The sequence below is a fragment of the Mastomys coucha genome, unplaced genomic scaffold (assembly GCF_008632895.1).
Source record: "Mastomys coucha isolate ucsf_1 unplaced genomic scaffold, UCSF_Mcou_1 pScaffold12, whole genome shotgun sequence".
In the NCBI taxonomy this organism is placed as follows: domain Eukaryota; kingdom Metazoa; phylum Chordata; class Mammalia; order Rodentia; family Muridae; genus Mastomys; species Mastomys coucha.
The window spans coordinates 28,730,803-28,750,654 of NW_022196894.1; the positions used below are offsets into that span (position 1 = coordinate 28,730,803).

The following is a 19,852-nucleotide window of genomic DNA, read 5'->3' on the forward strand; positions in this document are numbered from 1 at the left end:
AAAAAAAGAACACACACTGCTCATCCATCCACCTGTAACTCCAGCCCCAGGGGACCTGACACTGTTAGCCTCCCCAGACACTACTGTATAGACTCACACAGACATACACACAGTAACTTAAAAAATAAGCAAGCTGACTATGCTGGTAAGCAGCACCCTCTGTGGTCTCTGCTTCAGGTCCTGCATCCAGGCTCTTACTCAAATTCCTTCCCTGATTTCTTTCCATGATGAACTGTGACATGGAAGTATAAGCCAAACAAACCCTTTCCTTGCCCCTAGTACTTATGGTCATGCCATTTATCACAACAGCAAGCTAGAACTGATCCTAGTTTTCCTTCTGAATGAGAACCTTTAACTTTCAGATTCCACCAGGACATAAGAATGTACTCTTTACAAATTCTATATAATAACTTTAACCTGAGAAAAAATAAAAACATATTTTGATGTAGTTTCTCAAGATGAAAGCTTGCTATGTATCTAAGCACTGCAGCCTACCCTGTGTGTCCTAAGACGGTGGCGTGGTGCAGAGGTCCCCGCCCTTGGACATCTCTTTGGTTCACATTAGCACCATTCTGCAACAGGAACTCGCATGTCACCAAAGAGCCCTTAAAGAGAAGAAGATGACAATGTATAAACACAAACAAGAAAGGGCACATCTGTATGTAAATCACAGAGGAATAGTTATATCTGTTTCTTCTCAGAGTTAATACAAAATTGTTTACAGTTTGAAGTCCAGCAAAACACACTACTCCCCCTGCATTATGAGAATTCTCTTCCAGCTTCACTTCTCAAGTCAGAAACTACCATGATGCTCAGAACTCATTAGGGAGAGAATTCTTTATTTCTAATCCCTCTTAGAACAATAAAATTAATGATGCTTAGTTTAGAATTTATGATATTTTTTACTTAACCAGATCAATGAAAATCTCAATGGATTAATTCACACCCCTAATACAGCCTGAATGCATTGATTCATACCCAATACAGCCTGAATGCATTAATTTATACCCCTAATACAGCCTGAATGCATTAATTCACACCCCTAATATAGCCCAAATGAATTGATTCACACCCCTAGTACAGCCTGAATGCATTGATTCACACCCCTAATACAGCCTGAATGCATTGATTCATACCCCTAATACAGCCTGAATGAGTGGTGTTGCTTGGTTTTCATCAGAATTAGCCCAGTTCACATCTGCACCATGAGCCAAAGCTTCAGCCATTTTGGGAAGGTTTTTTTCATATGAAGCCCTATAAAGCTGTAGTCCTGGATTAAGATGTTTAGAGTCAAGAAACACCGAAGACTCTTGCCTTTCTCCTTCTGGAAAGCAAAGCACAAATACATTAGTAAGAATGTGCTCGTACCACAGGATACAAATATTATAATAAGTACAGACAGAGTTTGCAAGACAGAAGAGTTCTGTTAGGTGAATGGCAGTGACTGGAATAGCAAAGTGAAGATGAACTTAAAGCTGGTAGGTATAAAGTTAAGAATGGTCAGCCGGGCAGTGGTGATGCATACCTTTAATCCCAGCACTTGGGAGGCAGAGGCAGGTGGATTTCTGGTCTACAGAGTGAGTCCCAGGACAGCCAGGGCTACACAGAGAAACCCTCTCTTGAAAAAAACAACAACAAAAAATGAATGGTCAAGGAGACAACTTCAGGACAGGTAAGCGTCTAGGATGCCTTATAGTGTATGTATGTGTATACACATACATATAAATATATATGTATATATATTTACATATATATGTATATACACATACGCTCAATTTTGAAAATGAACTCTTCAGCTCACGATGTGAACACTGTGACACAAGTATATGAGAGTCATTATTTCTTACAGACTAATCATTATAGTGTTATCTATACTCTAAAGTCTGAAGTCACAATAGATTAGATTTGAAATTTAACATATATGAGAAATTTTATTGCACTTAACATCTTTATTTCAGGGTGGGTTGGTCTGAGTGTGGAGGTCATTGAACAACTTTTGGGAGTTGGTTTTCTCCTTCCACCAAGTGGGTCTCTGTCTTAAACTCAGGTCAAAAGTATGGGCAACAGGTACTTTTGCCTGCCGAGCCATCTCACCAGTACATTTTTAAGTATTTGAGAAATTCTTAATGCCTGCTCTGTTCTATTAGGGACTGCTGCAAAATATAATTCCAGAGGCATTTCCTCTTATAATTAGTAACGCTGAAAGAAATGTTTTGACATTTCTACACATTTAACCCCTTCCCTGCGTTTCATTCTCATGTTTCAGTAATTCTTCTTTAGTAAATCTAAATCTTATAGTAAAAGTTGGGGAAAAGACAATTTAAAAACACCAAAGGAGTGAGCAATAGGAAAGTATAATGGCAGAGTTATTCTTGGAATAAATATGCTGAATAAAAGAAACACAAAGATTACATACTAAAAGATCCCACTCCTCTCGACTAAACAAATGCCACCCTTTGCCATCTGACAGGAAGCAGAGTGGTGTTTAGGGACTGAGATCCTAAGAGGCAGGAGAGGCCAAGAGATAGGGTAATGGGAACATGGACACTCTCATGGGCGTGGCACGCAGCATGTGTATTACACACATTCTAACACATCAACTACGCTTCCTTCCCTCCCCTCTCCAACAGGAAGGTGGGGAGCAAGGAGGAAGGACACCGGTCAACTGCTGGCCCTCGTGTGAGCACACAGATACAAACACGCCCGTGGAAGAACTGACATTTACCACATGCCTTTTACAACCAACTACACCAATCAACATAGGCTTCCATCAGGACTCACCGGGCTCGTATAAGCTGTTGGCGGATACAGTGGAAGGGAAAGCCTCTCGCCCATCATCAGAGCACTGCTGGATCCCACTGTCGTTACTTTTGACTGCGTTTAAAAAAAAAAAAAGGCTAGCGATTAAAGTTCACATCACTTAGAATACTGTCTCCCACAAGCAACGAGTTATAAAATGAGCTGGCACATGAAAACATGAACTTAGTCACCACCAGCACGACAAGCTTACTGCCATCTCAGTCCTTCTGTAACTTAGCTAACTGGAACATAAATAAATCACAGAGCCTGAAAATAAACTTTAACTTTCCAGAGTTCTGACACATCTCATTACCCCACGTGCTGGGAGGAGTGAAGAGCTTAATTACTGTATGGCTGTGGTAATGTGTAACCCTGAGACAATGGGCAACATCTAGAGAAATGGCCACACCACACAATGACCACTGGCACAGACTTGGAATGCTCCACAATAGTACTTACTACTACGCAGTTTTGAAGAAGTATCAAAGTAGGAGAAGAGTGAATCTAGCTCATCAGGACAGAACAGAGACTCCCGCCTGGCCTCGTCGCTATTTACAGCAGCCACTGGGGACATGCAAGTTAGCAAAGCACAAAGCAGGCCGTAAGAAGGGGGGGCAGGAAAAATCGTTACTGGGGAAGCGTGGGGAGAACATAGGAGGGAAACAGTGGTTAACCAGATACCCAGGGCTTTAGGTGTAATGCCTTACAATCCCAACTCCCCTGGCTATTGGGCAGCTGCACTCTGCAGAGTACAGACTGTACCTAGACATTCGAGCCATGGGACTCTCTCAGGTGGCAATCTTAAAGACAAAGAAATCCAGTTTTCCCTTAGAATGCACAGAAGGAAACAGGCCTCTAATATTTACAAAACAACACCAAAAACCCTACAATGGCCATAACCGTGAGATTCAAAAGGTGGTTTCTGCTCAAGGTAACACTGCAGGCAGAATACCTGGGGTGTGGACAGACGCTCTGGCATGGCTCAGCCTCTGGTCCTCACAGCTCTTGGAGATGTGCCTTTTCTCCTGCTCAGAAGGTGACAGCAACGTAGAGTATTTATCCACAAATTTCCTCTCCACATATTTTGCTCTGATATATGCCTCCTTCTCCTGTCTGAGAAACAGAAAAATGACAAAATACTCTATTTAGCCCCTTAGCATGAGTGCCACTAAATACTGAATCTAACAATAGTTCAAAGTAAATAGGGGTAGGGTGCCAGAAAAATGGCTCTGCAGTTACTTGGAAGAGTGCTTGCTGTTCTTCCAGAGGACCTGGATCCCACTCATATCACAACCACCCGTAACTTCACGGAATTGAACACCCTCTTGTAAAGACTTGACATATAACGTTATACAATGTGAGTTTCTTCTAAATAAGAAGCTAATTTCACAGTCAGATGAAATACAAGGTAACTCACTGAAAACTTAGTTTCATGGCACTCCATGATTCTCTTATTTTCTGTCTCCATGTAGCAGTAGATATACTCTCTTATATTTTATATTAGAAACATTGCTAGGAAAACTAAAAAGATATATATATAATATATATATATACATACATACATACATACCTGTTAACATTAATTTCATTTTTACTAGAGATACTGTCATATCCTGAACAATCACTATTGATGGTCATAATTTTTCAGATAATAACTATAATAAACATATAATGTTCCAGCTTTATAGTAGAGAAAAAGTAATTTTCTCTAATTATATAACCATAAAACACACCTGTTTCAGCCAGTCGGTGTGGCGCACAACTTTAGTCCCAGCACTTAGGAGGCAGAGGCTGGCAGATCGCTGAGAGTTCAAGGCTAGCCTAGTCTACAGAGTAAGTTCCAGGACTACCAGGGCTACACAAAGAGAAAACCTGTCTCAAAAACAAACAAACAAACAAACAGACAAACAACAAAATATATATGCCTGTTCTGTAATTTTCCCTATTTTATTTTAAAATGCTTTGGTCTTTGGTTAAAATAGCAGAGCCCAAGGTCTAATAACTTACACTGGTGTAGTTCAAATCTCAACATAGGATTATGGCAAATGCAATTCTAATTCTAAAAATAAAGAATCCTCCTGACTAAACCCAGTATCAAACACAGAGACTAAGTCTCCAAAGGCCCCGACTCTAGCAGCTTCCTCCAGAAGACTCTGTGTGGACCTACAAGTCTGATTTCGGTCAAGCTGCCTTTCTCAGAGTCTTTGATTTGGAAGCTGCACAGAGGCACCCACCAAGTTTGTGATCATGAAAAAGAATTCACAGTAGATAGTAGAAACTTTGACTCATTAATAAACAGACTACTTGTGTGTGTGGTATGTATACGTTTGTGTGTACACATGTGTGTGCACTGGTATGCACAAAGGCACATGGAACCCAAAGGTCAACACCAGGCATAGTCTTCAAGCACTAGCTTGCTTGCTTATTTATTTATTTATTTATTTATTTAGATCTGACCCTTTACTGAACCTAGAATTGACTAATCTAATGAGACTAGCTGGCCAGCAAGCCCATCAGATCCCATCTCTGCCTCTCCAGCGCTGGGATTACAGCAAGCACTGCCTCACACACCTTGCTTTTAACATAGGTGCTAAGGAACCAAACTAAGGCTTGAGCCTGAGCAGTGCTTCCTTTTAAATGCCTTCCACCGACAGAACTTTGAACCACTTGAAAGGCAAAGAACTTTGACATTCCTATGTGGAGTGTTCGTATGTTTCGTTGTCACCTAAAGACTACAAATGATTGACTCCCCAGTAAGATGCCTGGGTTGAATGAGCACAGTAAAGACTGACACAGTCACACTGAAACAGAAGTAATGATGATGACGTCTAAATATTCCAGCATTTTCTGATTACGGAGGAAGTAGCACATTAAGATAATCATACCTTTGTCCTGGCTGTGGTTTCTTTACTCCCATTTTTTCCAGTTTAGCTTCATAAATACGATTTATAACATCATTCCCCAATTCACACATAAGCTATTTGGCAAGAAAATAAAAACACAAGCTAAAAATTAAAAGTCCTAAAAATAAGCTAAACTTTAAAATTCCTGTAAGTGGGCACAATTAACTAATTCCTCTTTACAGACTGCAATTGTTCATTCCACAAAGAAATTTTAAAGTTAAAATGAGCCAAAGGCTGAGTTTGTTAAACAATTCTTTATCAGAATACTATCACTCCTATAACAAGTATTTAACAGATAGCATCCATGCATCCATCCATCCTGCAAGGGGGCCAGCACCTCTGCAGGCACCTGCTCTTGGTGTACACATCCACATGCAGACTCAAACATATACACATAATTAAAGATAACAATAAACCTCTACATAAAAGGCATACTTATCACATCTATCTATCTATCTATCTATCTATCTATCTATCTATCTATCTATCTATCTATCTATCTATATCACTATATATCACAGACTATTAACTTCACATGTCCATACTTGGGCAAGATGTCTGAGACTGAAGCATCATGTGCAGTCAAACAGAGCAAGGACTAGCCAATTCAAGGACAGTGAATTAAAATTAGACATACTTTTTTAAATGTCCCTCACTCCCACTTTATAGAAATATTAAGATTTATCTGACAGAGTTCATTGAATTCACTCACAGACTCTCCGTGTATTTCAGTCCTACCACCAAACAACTACTAACTCCTTGTCCACTGTTACAAAGCTTTTTAGACTTTTCCTCCTGGGCCATCTCCTTCTCTCCTTCAGTCTCCACTCCCCCACTCTGTTAGCTTATCTACCATCACCTGTGAAATGTTTCCATGCAAATATTTATCTCACCTTTAAGAGCTCCGGCTCCCAAGTGTCTAAAGTTAAAGATCTCACTTTTGAAAAATGAACCCCAAGACTCCTACACAGGGGAAAAGATAGCATTATTCTTAATATAAAATTATCAAGCCACTATTTGTGCATTTATCCACACACACAGAAGCGCCCACATATAAATATGGATGGATCCTCTGGCCACTAATGAATGATGAACTAAAGTCATCAAAAACACATTACAAACTAAAATTATTCACTATATCAAATATGCAACTATAATCTAGTAATTAAATTAGGGAACTGGGAAAAAGACCCGCTAACAAAAACACCAACAACAATTTGCAGCATGTACTTAACCCAAAGGAATGCTCCACTCTGAATGAGCATACGCACCGATGAATCCCAGAGCACTCAATACACAAGGTAATGCCCAGGTTGATGCTGGCCCACCGTGGGTCTGCCAGACCACAGTCACAACAGCTGGTGTTGCCAGGGATACACTGGACACGCTGCAGAGCACTTTCTCCTTTCAGTAACTTCTCTTTGGATTCATTTCCAGAATCTAGGCTTCCTGTTGATGGAGACGACTTCTTATCCAGTTTCTGAAAGAATTAACAATTATTTGGTGTTTTATTGCTTTTTGTAAAGGACAGTAAGAACTTGCTGCATGTTAAATACTGCAAACAAAAGCTTCCAACCCATCGATTATGCATCTATTCCAACAGGCACTATTCTGGGCACTGGAGACACAGAAGTTTTTATGAACAGGCTTCCTCAATGAGGGGAAATGTACACGTTTACAATTCGGTGATGGCTGACACTGGACACATGAACAAGAGATGAGGGCAGAAAGGGAAAGGCAGGGTAGGAGACATGATATTACTAAGACCTAATAATAAGATATAATCCTGGCACTTGGCAAGCTGAGGCAGGATGATGATAATAAGCTGAGCCTTAGCTACACAGGAAGGCCCTCTCAAAAGAACAAAACAAAAAGAGTAAAGTACTTTACGCCACAGTCCCCCAAAGTGTTAACTGTAGGCAAGTTTCTCCAATTACCACAGTTAATGAACAGAAAAACTATGCTATGATACAGTAAAATACTATAAAATATACCATTTTCATAGTGAACAAAAAACAAAACATGATATGCAAAAAGCTAATTTTTATAAGTGCATGGCCACACCAATGATAAAGATTATTTAATAAGCAATGTTTAATAACACACAATAATCACCAGCCAAATTCCAAGATATGGCTCTTGATTATAAGCATGTAAAGGTACAGTCAGAAGTCTTCATGCTTAAATGCGTCCCACCCTGTACAAGCCGGTACGTTAGCACAGAAGCACTGCAGACAGAATGTGTCCCACTCTGTACGAGCCAGTGCGTTAGCACAGACGCACTGCAGACAGAATGTGTTTCACCCTGTACGAGCCAGTGCATTAGCACAGAAGCACTGCAGACAGAATGCACCCCACCCTGTACTAGCCAGTGTGTTAGCACAGAAGCTCTGCAGACAGAATGTGTCCCACCCTGTACGAGCCAGTGCATTAGCACAGAAGCACTGCAGACAGAACTTGATTCTTGTTTGTCTTTTCTGAAAAAGCATTAGGGAGGGCTTAGCAAACAACACAATTAGGGGATAAGGAATTCCTGAGGCCTGTGAGGAGAGAAAGGAGAGCAGAGCGCCCACTTAAAGATCACAGCCTTGTGTAGGCTGCTGGATCCTACACAGGATCAGAAGGATGCCTGCTTGGGACACATGTGAGTCAATTCCAGACAGAAAAACAATGGCAATAATGGATTATGACATACTGAATAAGAGAAAAGCACATAGGAACACAGGTAAACATTTGTTACAAGTTCAAATTCAACTGGGCAAGGAACAGAATATTTACAACTTTAATGTACACCTCCCCCCCAAATACTTATTCCCCACAGGTAGAAGAGTACCTCACAATGGAAAGATGGGACAGATAAAACTATGTGCCACTTCAAAGCTTGGCCTGAGAACACAGTATTTACATAAAATGTTCTTCCCAAATATGTAAAACCCAGCGAAATAACTAGTCTGTGATTTTCAAACTTCCAAGGTCTAAGGTCAGAGGGAGACATGACGACTACGGCATAGTTTGGCTGTACAGAGCATTCCTGGGGCAATCTTTAAACACGAGGCATTTACCAAGGACCATGTCTCCACTGTGATGTCTGTACCACGAGCAGGCAGGAGAGCTCATCCCAGGTTCATGGAAGGTGCTTGTTAAAGTAGGAACTGGAGGCTGGCAACGTACTCTTCAAGTAGTATCCAAACCTAACAGCCCAAGAATTTCTTGGCTCCATTTCTCAAGGCTTTTATTCATGGACAACACAAGCTTTCCTTTTTTTTTTTCCTTTTTATTTAATGTTGATTTAAAACTAAAACGTTAAACTCACAAAGTACTTATTATTGACAAAAAAATACCAAAATATTCAGGAGAAAAACCACTAGCATGGGACCACTTTATTTCAACCTGGAATGTACATTCAAATATTAAAATAAAGATATATTTAGACACCAAAAGAGAACAGTAGCTACAGGCTGGAGATAAAGCTCAGGCAGAAGAATCTTGTCTAGCATGCACAAAGCCCAGAGCCTGATCTCAAACACAACCTAAAATCTGGTGTGGAAATGAACGCCTGTGATCCCAGCCCTCAGGAGGCACAAGCAGGAGGATCACAAATTCAAGGTCCCAAGCCAGCCTGGGCTACATGAACTGTCAAAAAAGGAATATAAAAGAGAGAATGTAGGAAATGAAAACAAGTGGGTAAGGAAAGGGGGAGGGCATACAGAAAGATACAAAAAGATAGCAGAACCGAAATCCAAAATTTAAAACATCTCAATTTATCAAACATGTCCCACAAAAAGGATGCCATAAGCATGCCTTACAAGTGAGATTTAAAACACTGAGCAATAGTTCCCATGATACTGACCACACCTCTACTAACCTCTGATTCATCGCCCTTTTCTCTATAAGCAGTTGCAATACTGGTCTGAACAGCCTTAATCCAGGCCTGGCGAAGCTTTTCGGAATCTGCCTGGAGCATACAACTTCTAAAAGGAAACAGCATCATTTTGTCAGACAAGAAATCAGAAGGGGAAAAATCCACACACTTTTTTCTCACACATTTTTAAAAAAGAATGTATGTGTATTAGTGTTTTGCTAGAATGTAAGTCTGTGTACCACTGTGTGCGTGATGCCCTTGAAGGCCAAAGGAGGGTATGAGAGAGACCCCAGGCCTGCAGTCATGGCCAGGTGTGCCACCAACGTGTGTTCTGCAAAGTGAACCCTGGTCCTTGGAAAGAGTGGCTAGTGCTCTTGACTGGCGAGCCACCTCTCTAGCTGCCTAGTAATAATTTTTAACAAAAAGGTAATAATTTTTAGCAAAAAGTAATTTTAGTTGGAAGAAGGGTTTCATCATTCATCTATCTTTTGAGCAAGTATGAATGAGACAAAATCAAAGTACAAATATAAAAACATTATCTCTTAAAAACAAATTACCTATCCCAAAACTTGAAAATTATAAATGATCCAAATACAGTAGCACACCCCTGTAATTCAGCATCTCAGAAGCTGGGAATGCTGAGTTCCAGGCCTGCCTGAGCTACTACAGAGCAATTTTGTTTGTTTGTTTGTTTTTTGTTTTTCAAGACAGGGTTTCTCTGTATAGCCCTGGCTGTCCTGGAACTCACTCTGTAGACCAAGCTGGCCTCGAACTCAGAAATCCACCTGTCTCTGCCTCCCAAGTGCTGGGAATAAAGGCATGCGCCACAACTGTCTGGCTTGACAGAGCAATTTTTATGAAGTCAGACTGGACTATATAAGGAAACCCTCTCAAAGGGTGTGTGTGCATACATATGCGCTGTGCATGTGCGTGTGTGTGTTCTCTCATATTTTCTCCTTCCCTCCCCACAATGTAAGCAGAACATTCCTTTTAAAAAGTAGGGTATAAATTCCATCTGTCATACACTCTCAGTTCAACATATTATCACAAAAGTTTCACATGGACCAGGCTTGGTGCCACACACTTGTAATCCCAGCTACTCAACAGGTTGAGTCAGCAGAGTGCCAAGTTCAAGTCTTACTATCATCAAGAGATAACAATAAAACTTACCCAGTTTACATAGGAGCACATAAATAATGTTTACAGGAAGGATGAAGCTCAGTAATAGTTGCTTGCCTAATGTGCTCACAACCCACTAAGTAAATAAGTAATCTCTACAGATTTCAAAGAATATCATACATGAAGAAAAGTCATAACATCTATATATGGATATAACATCTATGTTTGCTACTAGAAGTCATTTTCAAAACATTAATTCTATTACACTGAAATCAGAAATTGGAGTTCTGAAATCTGGAAAATCTTTGAGACAAAATACAGAAACATAGAAACAATTCTCAAATCCTTGCCAACATCTTACTTTGTTGGAGAGACGACCTCAAAGCAGAACCGCCGTTCGATGTCTTCGCAGTGCTTCACTGTGCAGAGCCTGAGGTCTTCCACCACCACAGTGGGGCTGTCCTGCAGCAAAGAGGCAGACTCAGGGTTACTGGCTCAGCCTTCTGCACCAATAGCAGCAACCACAACCTTCAAACATACTCCACAAAAGGATCTCTTTAAAGGATCTCTATTTTATCCTATCATCACTATGCATAGAAGATATACAGCTAATGGAGGCGATTCTATATCATTCATTTAATCTGTCTTTATCAAACATGTAAATTATGTGCAATCATTTTCAGAAAGGACTGGTCCCCAGCTAGCACTAGTAAGTATTCAGACATCTCCTTGTTGGTCCTCTGCTCACTCATGCCTATTACACTGTGGCGTCCCACTCACTCACAGAAAAGCTACTTTCTCCCCCAAGGAGAAACCTTTAGCAAATTGTGTTTTAAATAGCCCAAAGAGAAACAAGATATTGGTACATGCTTCTTAAAATTCTTACAAGAAAGATAAGAGATTTTATCATTTTCTAATTAAAATACTAGTACAAAAATCAGAAGAGAACACCCATGGGGACTACAAGGTTCACACAGGCTTGTAATAACCACAGCCATCTCATAAGCAGCGGGTATTTGACATCTCGGGTTCAGACTACCACTTCAGGACTAACTATGTGAAATGCAAGCTATCAATTAACAAATGTTTCTTTATTTCTAGTGCCTAGCATTCTCACAAGCCGTCCCAGTACAGCTTTCCAGTACATAAAATCCCTTACCTTGCAATAAGGCTCAAGCAAACACACACAAGCACAGCAGGAACAGAGTGCAGTGTTCCCATCTCCCTTACTAACAGTGTTTTGATTTATGTCACTTTAAGGTGTTCTATACTATCACCACCTGTCCTTAGATAATGTATATGTGCTAAAGACATACTGTCCACAGCCTCAGAATAGAATTATGGGTCATCAGGCTACCCCTGGTGCACAACTAACCAGCAGAATTAGTAAAATAAAGGTAAGAATCTTGCTACAGAAAACATCTCAAGTCCAGGAATTAAAATTTTAGAATTGGAGCTGAAAAGACGGCTCAGTGGTTAAGGGTGCACACTGCTCTTAGAGCAGGTAGGAGTTTGGTTCAGGCAGCTCGCAACTGCCTATTCACATCAATTCCAGCAGACCTGATGCCCTCTCTTCTGACCTCCACAGGGGGCACTCAAGTGTACAAATCAACACACAAGACACGCAACAAATACATGGCATGATTAAGAATAAAAATAAAATCCTAATAAAAAGGGGTGGAGAGATGTCTCAACAGTTAGGAGCACTGGCCTAGGTTCAGGGGACCCAGGTTTGATTCCTAGAATCTGTAACTCAGTCCCAGGAGATCTGAGAGCCACTTCTGACCTTTGTGGGCACTGTATACATGGTACAAAAACACACATGCAGGCAAAATACCCATACGTATTCAAAGAAGCAAAAAGAAAAAATATTTTAAAAAATAATTCATAATTGGAAGACTCAAGAAATGGCCCGGTCTCGAAGGGTGTTTACTGCACACAGAGGACCAGAGCTGGTTCATAGCACTCATGTCAGGTGGGCCACAACCACTCCCAGTCCAGGGGGCATCAAACATCAAAGGTCTCTGTGAGCACCTGCTCTCACATGCACAGAGATATATGCATACATACACATAATTAGAACAAGGATGAAGACGATGATGCAGGGCTCAGTGATGCAGGCCTTAATCCTGCACTCAGGAGGCAGAAGCTGCCAGATCTCTGTGAGTGAGGCCAGCCCAGCGTAAACAGCAAGTTCTAGGCTAGCCAGGGCTGCATGGGCAGACTGTGCTTTAAAATAATAACCTGGTGCCTCTGGGGCACTGCAGTCACACGTACAAACTTGCAGTCAGACATACACAAACACATGAATGAAAATGAATTTTTTTTCAAAAAGAATTTAGAATTCAAATCACTATGCTTTGAAAGTCCAAAGGTCACCAGCTCTCATTCCCCTTGTTATATAAACCCAAACATAATACCAAGAAGCAATAATTTCGAGAGTTTTGCATGTGGATATTTATGGACTTCAATATTCACAGAAACAAAGAGACAAAGAATTAAAACCGGAACTCACTGGTTTTCCGCTTTATTGCTTAACAAAGCACCTACCTTAAACTTTTTCTGATAAACCAGCTGATTGTTCTGTATGGAGAACCAGCGTCTAGACAGAGAGGAGAGAGTAAAGATCACACGCCTGCGGTTGTTCTGAGCTGGGGACGTTTGCAGAAGTGCACAGCTTTGCTTTCATGACTGAGTGTCTGAGATATCTACTGAAAACTTGGAATATACATCTTAAAGTCACAGGTTAGGGAGAGAGACTTGCTGTTTTGGTTCATTTTATTCATAACTTTATATCTTAACAAAAGCTTTTATTTTTTCCTGCTAAAACCATATGATAACTATTTTTAAAGTTCAAACTTATAACTTTATCTTTGAGGTACTCAAAATAATTAAAATATTTTCCCTCAAGTATCTACATTTTTTAAAAAGATTTATTATATGTAAGTGCACTGTAGCTATCTTCAGACACCTCAGAAGAGGGCATCAAATCTCATCACGGATGGTTGTGAGCCACCATGTGGTTGCTGGGATTTGAACTCAGGACCTTCGGAAGAGCAGTCAGTGCTCTTAACCACTGAGCCATCTCTCCAGCCCAAGTATAAGCATTTATGATACAGAAAACTTAACACTGTGAATAAAATGCCCATTTATAAAAGTAAAACATTAAGATAAAATGGTAACTTATTTTCAAACCTTTAGAAATTCAGCAAATGTTTGATTTGATCAGCAAAACAAGAAACTAATCACTTTGAACTGTATCAAAAAGGAAATGATCACAAACTTTATTTCAAAATACTTTTCAGGAAAATAATGTCACCACATACAACCCCTCCCAACTGCCTATATGTCTCTCCTCATTACTGCAAAGTTATTAGGAAAACAATTTGTTCACAATGTTCTTTAGAAAAAAGGTAGGCAATGTAAGCCAGATCCACTAATTCTAATTCATCAAAGAAATAAAAAGAACTAAAGACATAAAACAAAACAAAAAAAAATTGCAGTCAAAAGCCATTCATAAAGAAGCAAAACTTCTCACCAAGCACGAAGAGTGAGCAATATCTGGGCAGTTATTTTAAATTAGTTTCATATGAGATGATTTTTTTAATTAGTTATTAATCTATTAGCAGACAGAGATTCTACCTTTTCATTGATACTAATACAAATTACTAGAAATTGTATTTAGGCGTTTTGATTGTCTATTTTCAAATTTGGGGTCCTTTCTCCAAAGCTGAGGAGACCAGAAGACGCCCTGGCGGTTTTTCACCCCCGTACAGGTGGGGTAGGTTTTCTTGCCACTTGAAGACATAACAAACCTTTTTCATTGAATGAGAAATTTGTTAAATAAGCATCTAAACAAAACAAGGTGGGGTGGCACTGAACACAAATCAACAGACCAGAAAAGGGAGAACTTCCAGGGTCTTGTGAGGGGACAGGCAGGGTTAGAGACGTTAGAGGGAACTCCTGCATACAGACCAGATGGCACAGCCTGCACGCGGATGACATGCAATGGAATCAATCTCTCAATCTGATTAAAGTCTTGTTCTTAAAACTCACTTGAGGAAGATGAATTACATCAGTAATAATGTATAGACTGTATATCATAGGAGTCTTCTTACACAGATTAGGGAAAACTAATTTTATTGAACAAAGGGAAGGCGTCCACATAACCATGTAAACTTTTCATGCTTCTGAGGGCCACAAAATTATTTTTTCTTTTGACTTTGTCCATACTAGGGCAGCATTCCCTAGAAATAATAATAATAATAATAATAATAATAATAATAATAATAATAATAATAATAAGCTAGATAAAACTGTCTCTGTTCCACCAGGAACTATCCCTTCAACTTATAACCTTGTAGAACATTTATGTATTTCTGAAGTTCAGTTCCCCTGTGCTTCTGGGTAACATTCTTATATCATCAGGTTTTATGATATACTTAGAAAAGACAATACAAAGTTCTCTTCATTTGTAACCTCCTTAAAGAAAATATGTCCTAGGTAGAGAAGAAAGAATTACGAAGATGTGTCTGTCTGTCACAATCTTCCTTCTACCCCCACTGGAAGCACATCTGACATCAACCAGAACTCTAGCTAGGTAACTAAAGGGCATTCAGTCGATGCATATATGTGGGTATCTGGACAGTGTAGCATGTGCTCTGGTGTGCATGCACATGTATGTACATGCACATGGGGTCCAGAAGATGACACTGGGGAACTATCCAACTTCTTTGAGATAGTGTCTCTCATGTTCACAAGCTGGGCCACACCAGCTGGCCACCAAGCCCCGGGGTCTATATCTCTCTCCCTCTTCAGTGCTGGGATTATGAGCACAGGCTAAACGTGGCATTTGCATGGGGGTTGTAGGAGATCAAACTCGGGGCCTCATATTTGCAAAGCAAGGATTTTACTAACTGAGCTCTCTCTCCAACCCCTAAAATAGAGGTTTTAATCATTCATATAAAATAATCCTAGTGACTCTTAATATTTCCAAGAGAGAGAAAGTGTGGTGAAAAGCTCATAGTCTGTGAATTACACACGAACACACTTAGCACTTGAAGCACTTGGTACAGGAAAATTTAAAGTATTACAAAAACTGCAACTAGATCTAAGAGACAAGTTTTGGAAATTACCATGCTAACATAGTGCAGTCCACAAGACTAAAATGTGAAGCACAAAGTGTAAGACAGTTTCGAATTTCCTATGTAAGAAAGTAAGGCACATTTTATATCTATCTCAAACTGAAGTAATTTAGTATAACTTAGACCAACATGTTACATTTATTTTTAAATAAATTAAATACTATCACCTACCTAGTAAATTTCTAGGTGATAAAATTTGGGTCAAAAGGAGAAAAACATATTTGCAAAAATCAAATATATTTTACCATGTTTGATCTTAATATCAAAAATATCAGTAAAAGTCACAGTTCTAAATTTGAAGAAGCTTTATAACTAAAATGATATAAATCATGGGCTCATATACATACTCAGGTGCTAGGTAACCATGTAATAGAATGTAAGGCCTAAGGCACTGTTTTATTTTCAACCACACTTGCTGTTTTCACTGGAAGAAAGTGATAGAACAAAGAAAACCTTTCAACAGAATCAGCAGCTATCTCAGGACTCATCACAGTTGGCTACTTTATGTCCCTCATAAAAATCAGAAGCCACAGGGTGCTACGACCACTAGGTCTGCATCTACGTGGCTAACTGTGAATATATCAACTGTCTGTCCCAGTTCAAATCCACTGAGGACATGGGCAATTAAAAGGTGTAATTCTCTTCCTCAAATAAATGCTCATATTTTCTTTCCAATTTAGAGTATGAAGAGATGGTTTTATCCATTGCAAGTAATCCAACTGAACACGGGTTAATTGGGCACTTTCTCGTGCTTACAGAAGAGACTGGGTAAGAAGAAGAAGAAGGGCAGGAAGCCATTTGGTACCTGATGTGATCGGGCTTTTTCCTGTCATGTGAAAAAATGGGGCAGGGTTAAAACAAAAGGGAAAGGTGTAAAAGAAAAGAAAACGCAAATGTGCAAATAAGCAAAGGACCAGCATGATACAAAAGTAAGACAAAAATTAAAGAAACAAGCTTAGCTAATAATCTAACAATGCACTCAAAAGTATCTTGTGTTTGATTTACGTAATATAAATATATGCAATTTGTAGGATTTCAATTCTTAAGAAACTGAAATACTTTGAAAATATTTGAATTATTACTATTACCTTATACATCTACTATGGTTTTCTACCTCTATGGTCACAACTAGAAAAAACAGATAGTATTATGCCACACATGAATAAGCTGTGCCTGAAAAGTAAGAGGAAATCACTACATGTTTATCTACAGGAGCCTTAAGCAAATACAAACTTTTTGGAAGGAAAGCAGGGTTACTAATTAAGAATAAACCTCCTACCTACCCACACTCATCTCCATCAGATGATCACAAAGGCTCTACGGCCACAGATAAATATGATTCTTTGATTGGTTTTAGGGGAGGTTGGGGAGTAGACGATGGAGACAGGCCTGGGCTCTGCAGTCCAGGCTAACCTTGCACTCGCAATCGTGGGTCTCCATCCCAGAAGCTGGGACCACAGGTATGCACATCTACCCAGCACACTCAGCTTTAGTGTGTGCACATTCTTCTCCTTCTTACCTGCATCAGCACTGAATTTTGAGCTTTAAGCTTTGTATAGTACATTTTATGCACTGAGTTGTATTTTCTGGTCCAACAAAGGAGTCTGCTTCTTTACTAGCCTTTCTACCTTACTGCTAAATTATGTTTAAATTATTTTCCTTGTTATTCTTTTCCAAATTCATTATGAAAAGCAAAAAAGAAACATAGGTTCCAGTGTTTAAAATCTGAATTGGCACTGCCATGCCAGAAAAAATAACTTAATAAGAAAGCTCAATGTGCCAGACTTTGTGGCTCCTGCCTTTAATCCCAGCACTCAGGAGGCAGAGACAGAGGCAGAAGGATCCCTGAGTTTAAGGCCAACCTAGTCTCCTGGTCTAGAGTGAGTTCTAGGCCAGCAAAGACTACACAGAGAAACCTGTCTCGAAATTCCTCATTGAAGCAGATCTTAATGCACCCCCAGAAAAATAAAGGCACCTTGGTGTCAGTGTAGCACATGGTTCTAGGACCCAATTGCACACACCCATATCTGTAGATGCTTGAGTTCTCCAAGATAAAATGCAGCATTTGCACAGAATCATGTGTGAGCATCTGAGTGGGTGAGAGAGACACAGATGAAAGGAAGAGAGGAAGAGGAGAGGAGGGGAGGAAGAGAGAAGGAAAGAGGGGAGAGGAAGAGGAAGAGGAGAGACTGTGGTGTGTGTGTGCGTGTGTGTGTGTGTTTAACAGAAAGACTCTTTCCATGCTGCCCTCTTTTGGGCTCAGGTGATTTTCCTACCTTGGCATCCTAAATTAACTGAGACAATGAGCCTACATCACTTACAATTGCTATTATAATGTAAATGCTAATTAAATAGTATCATTGCATTGTTTAAATAATCATTACAAGAAAAAAATCTCTATATGTTAACTGCACAGTTGTTTAATTCCAAAATCCTGATTCTCAGCTGGCTGAGTCCATAGTGTGAGATTACAGAGAGGGCTAACACTGGGATACACTTTCATGTCAGGATCCCACTGAGGAGAGAGGGGGATTGAGCAGGAACAAGATTGGCAATGCAAAGGGTCATGAACTTCCCATTCTTATGCCAACAGCTCTCACACACAAAACAAAAGCATCAAGCTACACTTCACAATACTAGACAAAGTAGAACTGTAAGTTATGAAGTATGAAGGAGGCTTTTTTTTACTATTTAGGAATTCCTAATCACATATCCCTCAGGATGGAGATCTTTTAATAGTTGATGTGAAAAATATGACATAACTTCATAAAATTATAGATAACATCAAATGCACCCTGATATGATGTGCCTCAGGGCAGCTACAAAAAAAGGGAACTTTCCTTGAAACCAATCAAACAATATTTTTGAAAAATACTTAAGCCGTGAGTAGAAAAGCTTACTATCTGCAGAGGCGGCTTCTGAGCTGTTTTTAATGGTAAGGAATATAAAGTCTTACTCAGAGCAGTAGAATGTATTGCAATGAATTAGATGAAAAACTAGGGTAGACACCAAACATGGACAAAAGAAAATTATTGGCATTTCCTAAGATTAGATTTTTTGAGAGGCCTCATTTAAGAATTGCAAATGCATTTGCAATTTTTAACATTAATAATACTACAGGAAAGCTCTCACTAATAAAGAATTACTGCTCTTTCTTCTCCCATTTACATAATTCCCATCTGCTGTATTTTGCATATGATCCGTCCCCCAAAGGTTTTGTGCTAGATCTGGCTCATACTGTGGTACCACTAAGGGTGGTGGGATCCTTGGGAGGTGAACCTTATGCTGGGTTACTGCATCATTGAGGACATGGTCTGTGAAAGGTGTCAGTGTCCTGCAGTAAGTCTGTTGCCTGACATTTAAAACAGAGACACTTTGCTTCCTGTCTCAAGATCTCAGCCACAGAGCTCTCCACTGAAGCAAAGCCCCTCAACACAGGTTCCCTCAATGGAGCCTCTTAATCCGTAATTTCAAGACATTATGAGAAATGAGAGAGACATTATGAGAAATGATGAGAAAAATAAATCCCTCTTCATTTCAGTCATCTCAGTAAATCCCCATCTCCTTGTTGAAAATGAAGTTGGCTTACAGTCTGATTCTAATGGTCACAGGCAGCACCTCCTTCCTGAGAGGATTCCTTGCACCCCACAGACCCTGGCACACCTACAACAGGGATTTGCAGCTTCTCCCTACTTCATCTTGCCTTTGTTTTTAGTATCAATGCCAGTTAATATGCCTCCTCAGGCAAATAATACAAAATTATTAGGTCCACATCTAATCTGCTATTGATTTTACTCTGGCACTCTGAGCAGCAATGGAACTCCACTAAGACTCGCTGTGCTTCAGTTTGGAGTCTGAGATCACAACTCACTAAAGGCTCCAAGGAAATTTATTTCTCTTCTTAATATAATGGTTATGTCCCTAGGGATTTACTGTATTTTCATTTTCATAGTTTGTCAGTCTGAAGGTTAAATTTCAATTCTAATATTATACTATAAACCTATATTGGCTAAATAATCTTAAAG

The 19,852-nt window shown here is 39.6% G+C and overlaps 1 protein-coding gene across 9 annotated transcripts in view; it reads right to left on the bottom strand.

Moving 5' to 3' along the window:
• Positions 1-19,852, bottom strand: part of Acap2 (ArfGAP with coiled-coil, ankyrin repeat and PH domains 2) — a 113,626-nt gene that overhangs the window by 13,829 nt on the left and 79,945 nt on the right. For 4 of the 9 annotated variants that reach the window (XM_031363600.1, XM_031363596.1, XM_031363603.1 and 1 more), the window contains 12 exons: positions 16,633-16,653; positions 13,234-13,285; positions 11,045-11,145; positions 9,568-9,673; positions 6,974-7,182; positions 6,596-6,665; positions 5,685-5,776; positions 3,752-3,912; positions 3,259-3,363; positions 2,782-2,874; positions 1,137-1,324; positions 496-605 (listed from right to left, as the gene is read on the bottom strand). In XM_031363600.1, the coding sequence (XP_031219460.1) occupies positions 496-605; positions 1,137-1,324; positions 2,782-2,874; positions 3,259-3,363; positions 3,752-3,912; positions 5,685-5,776; positions 6,596-6,665; positions 6,974-7,182; positions 9,568-9,673; positions 11,045-11,145; positions 13,234-13,285; positions 16,633-16,653 (1,308 nt within the window). The remainder of the gene's footprint in view (positions 1-495; positions 606-1,136; positions 1,325-2,781; positions 2,875-3,258; positions 3,364-3,751; positions 3,913-5,684; positions 5,777-6,595; positions 6,666-6,973; positions 7,183-9,567; positions 9,674-11,044; positions 11,146-13,233; positions 13,286-16,632; positions 16,654-19,852) is intronic. The other 5 variants (XM_031363598.1, XM_031363597.1, XM_031363601.1 and 2 more) reach the window with 3 other exon arrangements.